Source organism: Nyctereutes procyonoides, unplaced genomic scaffold, assembly GCF_905146905.1.
Source record: "Nyctereutes procyonoides isolate TBG_1078 unplaced genomic scaffold, NYPRO_anot_genome, whole genome shotgun sequence".
In the NCBI taxonomy this organism is placed as follows: domain Eukaryota; kingdom Metazoa; phylum Chordata; class Mammalia; order Carnivora; family Canidae; genus Nyctereutes; species Nyctereutes procyonoides.
Genome location: NW_026575133.1, coordinates 18,331,871 through 18,345,805, shown reverse-complemented (window position 1 = coordinate 18,345,805; position 13,935 = coordinate 18,331,871). Strand labels below are relative to the sequence as shown.

Below are 13,935 nucleotides of genomic sequence, written 5' to 3'. Positions count from 1 at the left end.
GTAAAAATAAGGTACATGTTGGATTGTAGGATACAAAAAGAAAATTAATGTTTGTTCTAAAAATGTACATATGAAAACAGAAGTTCTAAACTATGAATCTCAAATGCTTATCTAACAGAACTCCAGTTGTCACCATCATACTCTACACTCAAATGTCCTCAATTTGCCAAAACATACAAAGGGAAGCACCCAGCTAAGAACTGACTAGAATATGTTTAAGAAGTTCATTATCCATTATTTTTCCCCCCTCTTCTCTTTCTTCCTCCAACTTATCAGAAAAAGTTAGGGAGCTCTCTTCACAGAAGGAAGGAAGGAGAGAAGGAAGGAAGGAAAAAAAAGAAAAGATTATCAAAAATTGCCTTCCATATTATGTTTAGCTTATTTCCCACCTATAAAGTATGTGTATATGATATGAGGAAATATAATCAATCAGAACATAATTTCCACTGACTTGTACCTATATCTATACTCAACACACTGCTTTCCACCAAGTTACCATAAATTAGGGCCCAGCAAACTATTTCTGTAAAGGGCCAGATAGTAAATATTTTAGGCTTTGTGTAACACATTGGTCTCATACATTCTTCTTCAGTTCTTTTCTACAGGCCATTTAAAATGCAAAACTAGGGGATCCCTGGGTGGCTCAGTGGTTTAGCGCTTGCCTTCGGCCCAGGGTGTGATCCTGGAGTCCTGGGATCAAGTACCACATCGGGCTCCCTGCATAGAGCCTGCTTCTCCCTCTGCCTGTGTCTCTACCTCTCTCTCTCCCCGTGTCTCTCATGAATAAATAAACAAAAACTTTAAATTAAATAAATAAAATAAAATAAAATAAAATGCAAAACTATTCTTATCATCTAGGTCCTAGACCCCTACTTGGCAGTTGGCTGTTGCTGCTCTCAATAAACTATACTGGAGTTTACTGGAGTACCAGATCCCACAACATTCTAGCAGTTTGCTCATCTCCTTCCTACCTACATCACCACTTTCTGATCTTACTGGACAATTCCCATCGGCATAAAAACATGATGTTATTTTCCTCACTTATATATAAAAAAAAAGCAAGAAAAATTTCTCTTGACCGCACTACTGCCCCTTCAAACTGTCACCCCATTTCTTTACTAACTCTTTTTTCCCTGCCCCTCCTTGAACCTTTCCACTCTCTCTTCAACTAACTCAAATCAAGCTTTTACAAACAACACTCCTGCAAAACTTTTTGTTAAAACCAACTTGCTAAATCCCTGGCCACTTCTCAGGCTTCATTTTCCTTGACCTGGTTAATCATAAGCATTTGATACTGCTAATCAATCCTTCCTACCCATATACTCTCTTCCCTTGCCTTCAAAGACAACATACTCTTGGTATTCCTGCCTCACCAGCCACAACTTTTCAGTCTCCTCTGTTGGTTTCTCCTCTTTTCCCCTGACCTCCTAATGATATGGTGCATCCAGATCAGTTCCTGGTCCACTTCTCCACCTAGAATTCATTCCCTTGATGAACTCATCCCAACTCAAGCCCCATTTCTACTCTTCCTCTCAATCCCAATACATTCTTAACAAAGTAGGCAAAGTGACTCCTTTAAAATATAAGTCAAAGCATGCTCAAACATTCCCATGACTCTCGAAAGATCTACAACATCCTACATGACCTGTCTCTCTTCCCCACTATCAATGCAATTTCATGCTTCCTTCTAGCTTGAACTCTCCAAGTACCTACCACGTTAAGGCTTTCATCTGGCTCTTTCCCTGCCTTTAGATAACTGCAATGCCAATGCCTAACTTCCTTCAAGCCTGTTATCACCTTTCTTGTGATACCTACCCTTGACCACTGAATTTATAACTGTAGCTCTCCTCTTTGGCACTCATGATTTGCTTATCCTATCTATCTTGCTATCTATCTCTATATATATGTGCATATATATAATTTACTTACAACGTACTTATTTATTATGGTAATTATGCTTTTTTTTTCTAATTGCCTGTCTTTCCTCACTAATTCCATAAAGATAGGGACATTAATTATGTCCGCTGATTTGTCCCAAGTATCAAGCATACAGTAAATACTAAAATCCATTTGCTATGCCCATAAATACATGTTAATTCTCACTAACATGTATTTATATATATATATATAAACATATATATGTTCTGTCAAATATTCTAGTTTAATACACTAATATAGAACTTTTATATCTTATTGAATAATTCTCCTTAAAATGTAACATCTACATCGCAATTAAATTCTATATAAGATAAATTGACTTATGACTGGCATCACTTCTTTTTTATTTTATTTTATTTTTTTTTTTTACATCACTTCTAAAAGCTAGTCAATAGGGCACCTGGGTGGCTCAGTGGTTGAGTGTGTCTGCCTTTGGCTCAGGTCGTGATCCCTGGGTCCTGGGATTGAGTCCTATATTGGGCTCCCCACAGAGAGCCTGCTTCCTCTGCCTATGTCTCCCTGTCTCTCATGAATAAGTAAGTAAAATCTTCAAAAAAATAAATAAAAGCTAGTAAATATCCTTACCTACCTAAAATTGAACTACATTGAAAATAATAATAAAAAAAAATTCTCTAACCTGTGAAAACAGCAACAAGGTTACTTCTATTCTGACACCTCCCAGCTTAGTAAAAAACTAAACACAATAAGCAAAAGAACCAAGTTTCAGACAAAAAAAAGTTAAACTGAGTCACATGGGAAATATATAACTTTAGGGGAGTATCAAGTAACATTTACCACTTTATTTTAAATATGCTATTAAACTGGGCAGCCCAGGGTGGCTCAGTGGTGTAGCGCCACCATCAGCCCAGGGCGTGATCCTGGAGACCCGGGATTGAGTCCCAGGTCAGGCTCCCTACATGGAGCCTGCTTCTCCCTCTGCCTGTCTCTCTCTCTCTCTCTCTCTCTTTCTCTCTCTCTCTCTCTCTCTCTGTGTCTCTCATGAATAAATAAATAAAATCTTTAAAATATATATATGCTATTAAACTTGTATAGAACACAAACTTTTAAGAGTCCCATGTTTCCTTGACAATTGTACTCTGTCTTCACAACTCAACTTTGCAAATACCACAATTTATTTCAAAGTTTTACTTTATTTTCATAGGCTTTTCATTTTCATTAATCTTAGTTAATTTCTTTCTCATTTCCACATTTAAATCTTATTTCTTCAGGTTCTTTTCATATCTTAACAACTCATTTAATCCTACCAATTATCCTACAATTCCTTCTAGAATATTTTATCTTTCATATATTGTGATACCTAATTCTAATTCTTCACTTAAATATTTAACTCTTCCTTTCCTTCCTCTCCAGAATTTACTTTATACTTTAATTCCTATCAAATTCAATCATAGTTTTAAAGCAATCTCCTCTTAAACACAGACTTTTTTTATATTCTCCAAATTAACAAGGTTAATATTTTCAGTGGGTAGGGTTGTCAGATAAAATATAGGATGCTCAGTTAAATCTGAATTTCAGAGAAGCAACCAACATATTTTAGTCTAAGTATGACCCATGCAATATTTGGGACAAAAGCAAAAATACACACTTAAAAAATTATAAGTACAATGCCTATTTGCAAGGAGCCTATCTGCAATATATACAATGTTACAAAGAATACTAACAAAGTCAGTTCTGATTGATTAATGCCCAAGTTGTAGCAATTATAATATATTATGAATATCACCCTTGAAAACAACACTGATAATCAAATTACTGATTGATTACAGTAATCAAATTACTCTATTTCCTCCTTTATTCTGTTAATAGACAGCTGATAAAATGCAATCGCCAGCTGAAAAAAAAGTCAGATAAAGCTGCCACCCATATGATTTCTCGTATTATCCAATCTTGTAGAGGATTATCTCTATTGCACCAACAGTTAATGAAAGATTTATAATACTGGTACTGTTATCCCAAAAGGTTGTAAAGTAAAGGCAAAGTAAAATCTCAGGTAAATTAAAATTTACAGAACTGAAAGTATTTTTATATAAGCAATTACACTTCATTCTAAAAAATAAAAGGTGACAAGATTTATAATATCCAATATAGGCATGGCCCCCTACTTATTTGAAGTTAATATTTTCATGCTAAGAATATGCAGAAAGCACTCTCTAGAGAGGTAATGAAACTTCTATAAAACAAACCTAGATGCACAATGGCAAATAATTAACTATGGATATACTGCATTCATATATTCTCAAGTCAGTCCCATGTAGCAAGTAGATACTATCACTAATATAAACATTTATAAATTTGGACAGCAATAAAATAAGACATTTAGTATAGTCTTATTGCCAAAGTAATCTAGCTTAAAAAAAAAAAGTAGATTATGAACATTTGAAAAAAAAACAAAACTTACTTCAGGACCATTTGAAAAGAACTGTAGTTAAAAGTATATCCACCAATCACCCACATAAATTTCCCATGTAAAACCGCTTTATGGGAAGCCCGACCTACAGAAGGACTGAAGGGTTTAACATTTGGCAGAATCCAGTAAGACTCAGTAGAAGGAACATTCAAAGAACAATCAGGACCTATTTAAAAAAAAAAAATCAAACAATGCATTATACAAAGGCCTTACGTTATGGAAATAGAATATATGGATTAAATTTTTAAGACTTCAATGCTCATTATATTAATAAATATAATATACATAGTAAATGGTCTGAAATATAACTTGAAGAAAAAATTCTAAGAGCATACATAATGCCTACAGGGGAAAAAAATTCTAATACCCAATCAGATACAAATATCACAACCTGAAAGAATCATTTAAATAACATAAAGTTTCATATTTACTTTAATATGTTACTAGAATATTAGACTGCAAATCAATGTACTCAAATCCTGGTTTGGTCACTGACAATAAGTATGACCTTGGGCAAGTCTGTTTACCTCTCCCATCATCAATCCTTCATCTATCAAAGTAATTACCATCTATCCCCTAAAAGCTATTTTAAATATCTAAATTTTTAAAAGACAGTGGAAATGAAAGCATTTACAAATTATAAACTATTAAATATAAAAATAAAAATTATATTTTTTTCTTAATATCATTATTACGAACAACCAAACTAGGGACAACCAGGTGGGGCTCAGGGATTGAGCACCTGCCTTCGGCCTAGAGCGTGACCCTGGAGACCCGGGATCGAGTCCCACGTCGGGCTTCCTGCGTGGAGCCTGCTTCTCCCTCTGCCTGTGTCCCTGCCTCTCTCTCTCTCTGTGTCTCTCATGAATAAATTAATAAAATCTTTAAAAAAAAAAAAGAACCAAACTGGCATCAGTAGGGAGGCTTATCATCCTCAAGCAGAAAAAATTATTATGCATAATAAAATAAAAAGTATTAGTAAGTGCAGGATAACTTAAATAACTTTAAGTTAATAGCACTGCCTTTACCTACCCATATTCACGTTACTCATGAGACTTGGTCTCCTCATCTGTAAAATGTAGACTAGCCTAGATCAGGTTTCTCAAACTTAACTAATTGAAGAAATGCTCCTTAATGAAATATACTGTCACCAAACCTAAGGTTCGTTAATTATTTTAATTCTAAGGAAACTAAAATACACTCAAACAAAACTAGATATTAATTCTTTATGTCTGAAGTTCTTTATAAATATAAAACCAACAGAAACGTATAAATTGTATATAAACAAACGTATAAAACCAACAAAATTAATGTTTACTTTATATGATGGATGACATTGTTTTGCTCAAAGTAAATCATAGGTCCCAAGTAGAAAAAGTTATTACTACAGTACATTTTTAACACAATTTAAACAGATCTATATTTTCTTGCCATAATTCTATCACTTTTGTTTCCTTTACCTTTAATAAATCTTTTAAATTCATATGCCATGTTATCATTTAAACTTCATTTATCACAAAAGCATCAAAACACCTCAGTAATATTCTTTTTAGCCTATAATAAGTGATACTACTTGTTCCCAAATTAATAGTCAACAGGAATGCTGACATTGCAATCAAGTGACATTTCTACTCAATTATGAGATCAATCACTTGCCTTAAATGTTAATATCAAAAAGTTTTAATTATCTTCAACCACAAAATTTCCAAACAGACCCTGATGTGAGAAACATTAGCCTATAAAGTTCCCATTTGTTTATTTGTTCACTCACCCACACATTCATTCATCTTCAAACTCCTTTTCAATATTTACATGCTATGAGTATATTTTTCAGGTACAAACCAGCTAGCATTCTAGATTCTCTCTTTGATAATGACATAATCTTTTAAATCAGGTACATAAAATGTTACTATTTCTGAGTGAAAAGACTACAATCTATTTCTTGGTAACTGAAGAAATTTAAGGAACATACTGCTGACAAAAAAATTTTTTTAATTCCAATTCTAAATCATTTAGAATTCATTCAGTTCAGGTCGGCAAACAACCAATGAGCAATCTCCAGTCCACTATCTCTTTCTGTTAATAAAATTTTATTAGAACACAGCATGCTCCTTCATTTAAGATATCACCTGTGACTGCTTTTGCACTAGTAGAGTTGAATACTTGCAACATAGATCGTATGGTCTGCAAAGTGTCCAAAACTCACAGAAAAGTTTGCCAATCTCTAATTAAACTGAAAATAAATGAGGTCATATGGACATGATATATAAGTAATATCTCCATTGGTATGAATTTTTATATCTTGCTTTCTTAAAAAGAAAATATAGATTTATTTTAAATCATTTAAGTCAGGAATAATAAAGAAAATAGGGTAAAATGTTAACAATAGGGGAATCTGGGTAAAAGGCACTTGGATATTCTCTGTACTATTCTTCTTATTCTTGCAACTTTTCCATAAATTTAAAACTTTCAAAATAATAATAGCCTACCATCTAAAGCCACAGAGATGGGAACAAATAACCTGCATATTATTTGGCAAAGAGCTTGATAGGGAATAACAGCATGTAAAACTTTTAAGAGAGTCAGAACTGTATTTGAAGCAGTAATATGTTTATGAAATCTGCACTAAAGCAAAATATTTCAGAGCAATATTTCAGAGACTTTAAATAATGGCCCCCAAAGAAATGTAGGTCTTCATCACTGGAACCTGAAAATATTATCTTATCTGGCAAAAGGCACTTTGAAGATATGATTAAATTAGAAATCGAGCTGGGGAGTTTATCCTGGATTATCCAAGCAGACTCTAACTATAATCACAAGTGTCCTTACAAGAAAGGGAGATCTGAATAAAAAGAAGAAAGCAATATGACCACTGAAGTTTGATGCTGTGCTGCAAGCTTTGAAGATGGAGGAAAGGAAAAGTCCAAGGAACTGGAGCTGGAAAAGTCAAGAATGCAGATCTTTTCCTAGAGCCTCCAGAAGGAGTGTGATGCTGACATCTGAGGCTAGTGAAACTGATTTGACTTCTTACCTCAGAATGGTAAGAGATTAATAAATGTGTATTGTTTTAAGATATCAGACTTTTGGTATTTAATACAGAAAAACGGGATTCTAGAGTTTTTTATTTAATCAGTAATCCAAAATATCCGATTTTCTACACAAAATAGCAGTCAAAATTCTTACCTTTGTTACTACCATACCTTAGGTTAACTTCCAGCAATTATTAGAAGGAATGGTCTAGAGCCAAACTCTATAGTCTCTATTTTGTTCTAAATTAGTAAGTTTATAATAGAATGAGATTTATGAATATGACTTAAAAGTTTAAAGAAAATTAGATATTTTAATTTGTAGCTTTCTATATTCTATAAAATGATTTAAAATGTAACTTTATAAGGTATCTGAGTGGCTCAGTCAGTTAAGCATCTTACTTAGGGTCAGGTTACGGTCTCAGGACCTGAAATTGAGTCCCCAACTGGGCTCCCTGCTCAGTGGGGAATCTGCTTGTCTCTTTCCCCCTGCTCATTCTCTCTCTCTCTGAATAAATACAACTCCTTTTTATTTTTTTATTTATTTTTTAGAGAGTAGGGAGGGGAGGGGCAGACAGAGAGGAAGAGAGAGAATCTTAAGCAGGCTCCATTCTGGACGGGGCTCAATCTCAGACCCCTGAGATCATGACCTGAGCAGAAATCAAGAGTAGGATGCTTAATTGACTGAGTCATCCAGGTGACCCAAGACTCTCTAAATAAAAATATATCCATGAAAAATCCTCTATCTACCTCTTCCTAATGTGGCCCCTTATGCAACCTCTCGGCATTAACTCTCTCTGCAAACTTTTTTCTATCATTATGGGAATCTCCTCAAGGTAAGCAGATCTCAGCTGTCTTGAAAAGGATGTAATAAACTAATTCACATTACAGTGGGGATTTCATAAAGATTTAATACACTACCTTTTCCACAGATTACGTGTTGTTTAATAATCCAAAGAGCATAAATGAATTTCTAATGCTGGAACTACAGGCATTAGTAAAGGCTGCTGAGAGATTTTTGAGGGGAAAAGGCTATTCTACAATCATAAAGAGTAGAATTATACTCTGATCCCTCCCCAATGTATTGCCTCTAGAATTCCAGATTCAAAGACGAACTACCTACATAACATCACCCTTTGGATATCTAATAATCACCTCCAACTTATGTCCAAAACTAAAATCTTAACTCTTCCCTTTTTTTTTTTTTAAGATTTTATTTATTTATTCATGAGAGACAGAGAGAGAGAGGCAGAGACACAGGCAGAGGGAGAGGCAGGCTCCTCGCAAGGAGCCCATATCGGGACTCGATCCTGGGACTGGGGTCACGCCTGAGCCGAAGGCAGGCACTCAACCACTGAGCCACCCAAGCATCCCATTAACTCTTCCCTTTAAGATCTGCTCCTTCACCAGTGTTTACCACCTCAGTAAATAGCACTTCCATTCACCTCACTGCTCAGGGCAAAGACTATAAGGCTATTTCTGAGTTCCCTCTTCCCCCCCCCCCCCCGCCACACTCCATATCCAATCCATCAACAAATCTTGGACTGACATTCATTAGGTATCCAGGCGTACAGCCTTTCTGATTTTTAAAATATGGAAAGGTTTCAACATAAGTAGATGCTACCTCAAGTACCTGGCCCTCTCTCCCAGTTCCCTTGGCCCTTGTCCTGAAATAATCCAAACCTCTCTAATCAACAACTACAGGGGTAATGCCTGGCACGGCATGGCTCATCCAGGATCTTGCTCCAGTCCTAAGGCCAGCATTTGTTTTGACTGACTGGTGTCTGAGTGCCTGCACCACAGCAATTATAAACATCTTTAAATTCTGTCACTTGTACAAGACACCAACCACCAATTCCTTCCTTTATAACTACCATCCTAGTCCAAGCCACCATGCTCTCACCTGGACTATTTATAACAATAGTCTCCAAGCTGGTCTCCTTATTTCCATTCTGGTTCCCTTTCCATCACATTCAACTCTGCACTATGCAACCAGAATGATTAAAAATATAAATCCACTCCTATCATTGTCTTTCTCAACATCTTTCAATGGTTTCCCATCATGCTTCAAACAAAAGGAATAATCTTTAACATGGCCTATAACTCCTATATGATTGGCCTTAGTATATATTTACTGAATGAATATTTGAATGAAAATAACCTTAGAGCTTAAAAAGATTAAAAAAGCATGAGCTATGAAGTAAACCTGGTTTTCCCACCTACTAGATATGAAAACTTGGGATAAGTTACTTCTTTAAGCTTCAAATTATACCATAGGAGCACAGGATTCTGAGAAGATAAAATGAAATTATACTTAATATTCAATAATACATAAAAGCTTCCTATTCTTAAGTCAATCCCCTCATTTTATATGTAAGAAAACTGAGAATACTTCAGGCATTCTATGTTAATGAAGACTGATGTTATTATATATTACAAATATACATGTCAAAGAAAAAGTGAAAATTACAAATAAAAAGTACCTATAATACTAGGGGCCCCTGGGTGGCTCAGTCAGCAAAGCACTGGGCTCTCAATCTCAGGGTCATGACATGGGGCCATTGGGTGGGGAGTCTGCTTGAGTCTCCCTCTGTCCTCCCCCCTTAACCTCTCTCTCTCTCTCTCTCTCTCTCTCTCTCTGTCTCTCAAAAAAATATTCCTATAGTCACAGGGAAATCAAATTGAGAAAAAAATTTGCAAGGACAAAAACTAGAATAAAGAAAGAGCAGCAAAGTTTTTAAAGTTTTTCCAAAGTAATTCCAGACTACTAAATTACATTCTTTCTTCCTTTCCAATGTATTCTAATCATTTTGCACTGCAAAAGGTTTTCTAAAGGAATCTCTCTCTGATTTTATAATGGAAATCAATACAAAATAAAAATTTTTTTACACAAAATTTATAAAATAACTTTGCTTCTACATAAAGATAAAATTTAAAGTCTTCAGGTGAGTGATAAACAGCAATTCTTCAAAGGTCCCCCCAAATTTGTGAATAGATTTATAGACAAATTTTTTTAAAATTTTTTATTTATTTATGATAGTCACACAGAGAGAGAGAGAGAGGCAGAGACACAGGCAGAGGGAGAAACAGGCTCCATGCACCGGGAGCCCGACATGGGACTCGATCCCGGGTCCCCAGGATCGCGCCCTAGGCCAAAGGCAGGCGCCAAACCGCTGTGCCACCCAGGGATCTCTATAGACAAATTTTTGATGTTACTAGAAAATCCATAATTTTTATGTACAAAGATACAGAACAGGAAATCTAGCAATAAAATTTGATGTCCTCCAATGAGGGAGAAGAATTATTCCTTAACAGTAGGTTCTTATTTCTAAAATCAAGGCTCTAAGTGGAGTTCATATTATTTAAAGCAAGAAAAGAAACCAAAATGTTATACAATCAAGTAAGGGATTTTCAGGAGAAAAATTAATCTTACTCTAGAATTCTGGACTTATTGATACAGTTTGAGCTCATACTTTTAATTTATATTTAATCAAAGTCATTATGAAAAAATATTTTACTATTAAGGTGGTATAGATTTAAAGGGCCAAATTATATTTACTCTTTTTTTTCAGTTCTCAATTAAAAACACTAAATAAATGCAGCTAACGTTGAGCTGAATCAAATGCAGACTTTTAAGCCAAGTTTCTATCAATACCTCTATATTGTAAATACCACTTTTGGTATTTTAAATAAAGTTAATAACGGAAATACATAATATGTATAATGTATACATACATGTATATGCCCTCTAATAGTATCTCTTGTATGGTATATCAACCAGATTTCTCTGGTTGTAAGCCCCAGAAACTAATTTTGGCTGTCTTAAGGAAAAATGGGAATTATTGGAGAAATTCAGAAAATTTCAAAATAAGGCAAAAAAAATCAAGTTTAGACTAGGCAGGTATCTGGATTTACCAGCTCACCAAGACTACTCTCACTAAATGAAAGGCAATTTCCCAAAAAGAAATTGGATTCCTAGCAACAAAGGGAAAATATATTGAGAAAGGATATTTTAAAAGAGGTGTATATAACTTGTAATCCTTCTAGAAATAATTTTATGACTTAATATGCATACTGAAGCCGAAGTTCTCCAATAAAAGGCAAAATTAGATAATTGTGTAAGAGACTTATCTTCTAATGTCACCAGATTTTGTTTCAGTATCCAAAGTATTCTAAAGACTCTTTGGGCCCATTAAACCAATCTCCAAAGTTCAGGCATGAATTTTAGTGTATTTTAAATGCTCACAGCTGTTTTGACAATATTTAAATTTTATAGAACAATGAATTGTGAGTGGTAATCATTATACTCTTCTGTTCCAAGAATACTTGGTTCTCTCAGTTTAGGTCAATGATGCGATTATAATATGGAAAGGAAATGTCCTGTTAGCAAAGAACAGCACTTTCTAACATATTGTGGAAGGCTTAAAACAAAGCTTTACAGACTTTGGTTCTGATTAGTTGAAAATGATAAATACAGAATTAGCTAGGATTTAGAGCAGGACTCGTTTATTCTACTTATCTAAGTTAGAGGCAATAATATACGTGCTTGTAAATATTTCAACATCAAGTAAGCTTCTGTAAGGAAGGAACCTGTATGTCTAGTACAGGTACATAATCCTATAAATTATGTTGTGACTCAGAGCTCAGTCTGTTCTATTCTCTCTATATACTCACTTTCCTGGTGATTTCATCTGATCATGGCTTTAAGGACCATCAATAGTTTCTAATTTACTATTCTTAAGATCCAAATTTATAGCTATAGTACAGACCTCCTCCACTAAACCCCAACTGTCTCTTCAACGTCACCTCCTAGATGTCTAAAAGACATCTCAAACTTCACATACCAAAATCAAACTGATTTTCCTCCTAGAGTCTTCTTCGTATCAGTTGATGACAACCCCATCATACTCTGTGGTTTAAAAAGTCTTAAAATCATTATGACTCTTCTTTCTCTCATCCCCTCCCGTGTCCAGTGCATCAGCAAATCTTATTAATCCTGCTTTCAAGTTATGTTTAGCACTCAAGTCGTTCTTACTCCCTCCACTGCCTGCGCACACTACTATCACCTCTCATCTGGATTGTATCAGGAACCTCTTACCTGGTACTCTACTTCTAGTCTTCTCCATTAGAAGTCAACAGAAACCTTTTATTAAAACTAAGACAGACTATATCAATCTTCTGTTCAAAATTCTTCAATGACTCCCCATTTCACATAGGGTAAAAGTCAAAATCCTTACAGTGGTTCCCCAATGCTAAGGCTTAGCTGATCTGGCTCCATTTTTCACCTACCTCCATTGCTCCAACAACCCCTTAACCCCACATTCCCAGGCCTCTCCTTTGTTCTGTAACTCTCTGAGCTCATATCTGACTAATCTCCCCTCAGTAATTTAATTCCAGGCACACTGGCCTTTTGGCTGGTCATCAAACAAAATGGGCATGTTTCTACCTTAGGGCCTTTGTACTGACTGTTCCCTCTACCTGGAATATTCTTCTCCTAAATACCTATATTGCTAATTCCCTTATTTGTATCAAGTCCTTGAGCAAATGTCACCTTCTCAATGAGTCCTAACCTGAGCACTCTATTTTAAATTGTAACTCCCATCCCCAGATCTATCCCTCTTTCTCAGCTCTACTTTATTTTTCCATGGCACTTATCCCTTTCTAATATGCTATACTTAATATATATATAAGTATAGTCTCTCCTAGCTTGAATGTAAGTAAGCTACACAAGGATCCTTGCCTTTTTTGTTCCACAATACATCCAAAAGGCACAGAATCACTATTCTAGCACGTAGTAGTTCAAAACGTTGTTACATAAATGAATTAGTTAATAAATCCTGTCACATATATATTTGTGTGTGTGCATGTGTGTATTCATATTCTCAATGCTACCTTTACTTTTAGTGGGTTAGGAATAAAAACTTAATTTTACTGACTTGCAAAAAGTCCGATCTGCTGATTTTGCTAGTGGGAAAATGAACTAAAAGAATCTGAGCGCCTGGATGGCTTAGTCAGTTAAGCATCTGCCTTTGGCTCAGGTCATGATCTCCAGGTCTTGGAATGGAGCTCAGGGGGGAGTCTGCATCTCTCCCTCCCTCTGCCCCTCCCCCTGCTTGTTCTCTCTCTCTCTCTCTCTCTCTCTCTCTCTCAAATAAATAAATAAAATCTTTTTTAAAAAAAAGAATTTAATTTAGTACATTCATTGTAATTACAGTTAAATAAAATAGATCATATTTATTATTAAACATAAAAAGGAAAATATAAGCTATCCTGTGAATTTCTTCAAGGTGCAACCTATACTCTGATGTGTACCAACACACTATCCTAAAGTAACCACGCATGTCCTAGAATGTCATATGACTAACCCAGAAAAAAAAATACTTCAGGATAAAATATTGATGAGTTTGAATTTAAAAGTTTTATATTTTTCTAAAACAAAACTATCATTTTTACAACCTGAATAAAGTCATAGCTTAAGTGTATGTTCTGGTAGTCAATACTGCCACCCACTGGCAAATGTTAAAATCTAAAACCAAAGGAATG

The 13,935-nt window shown here is 35.0% G+C and overlaps 1 protein-coding gene across 2 annotated transcripts in view; it reads right to left on the bottom strand.

The window, feature by feature from the left end:
• Nucleotides 1-13,935, bottom strand: part of ATRNL1 (attractin like 1) — a 777,593-nt gene that overhangs the window by 722,835 nt on the left and 40,823 nt on the right. For both annotated transcript variants that reach the window (XM_055300426.1, XM_055300427.1), the window contains exon 6: nt 4,358-4,532. In XM_055300426.1, the coding sequence (XP_055156401.1) occupies nt 4,358-4,532 (175 nt within the window). The remainder of the gene's footprint in view (nt 1-4,357; nt 4,533-13,935) is intronic.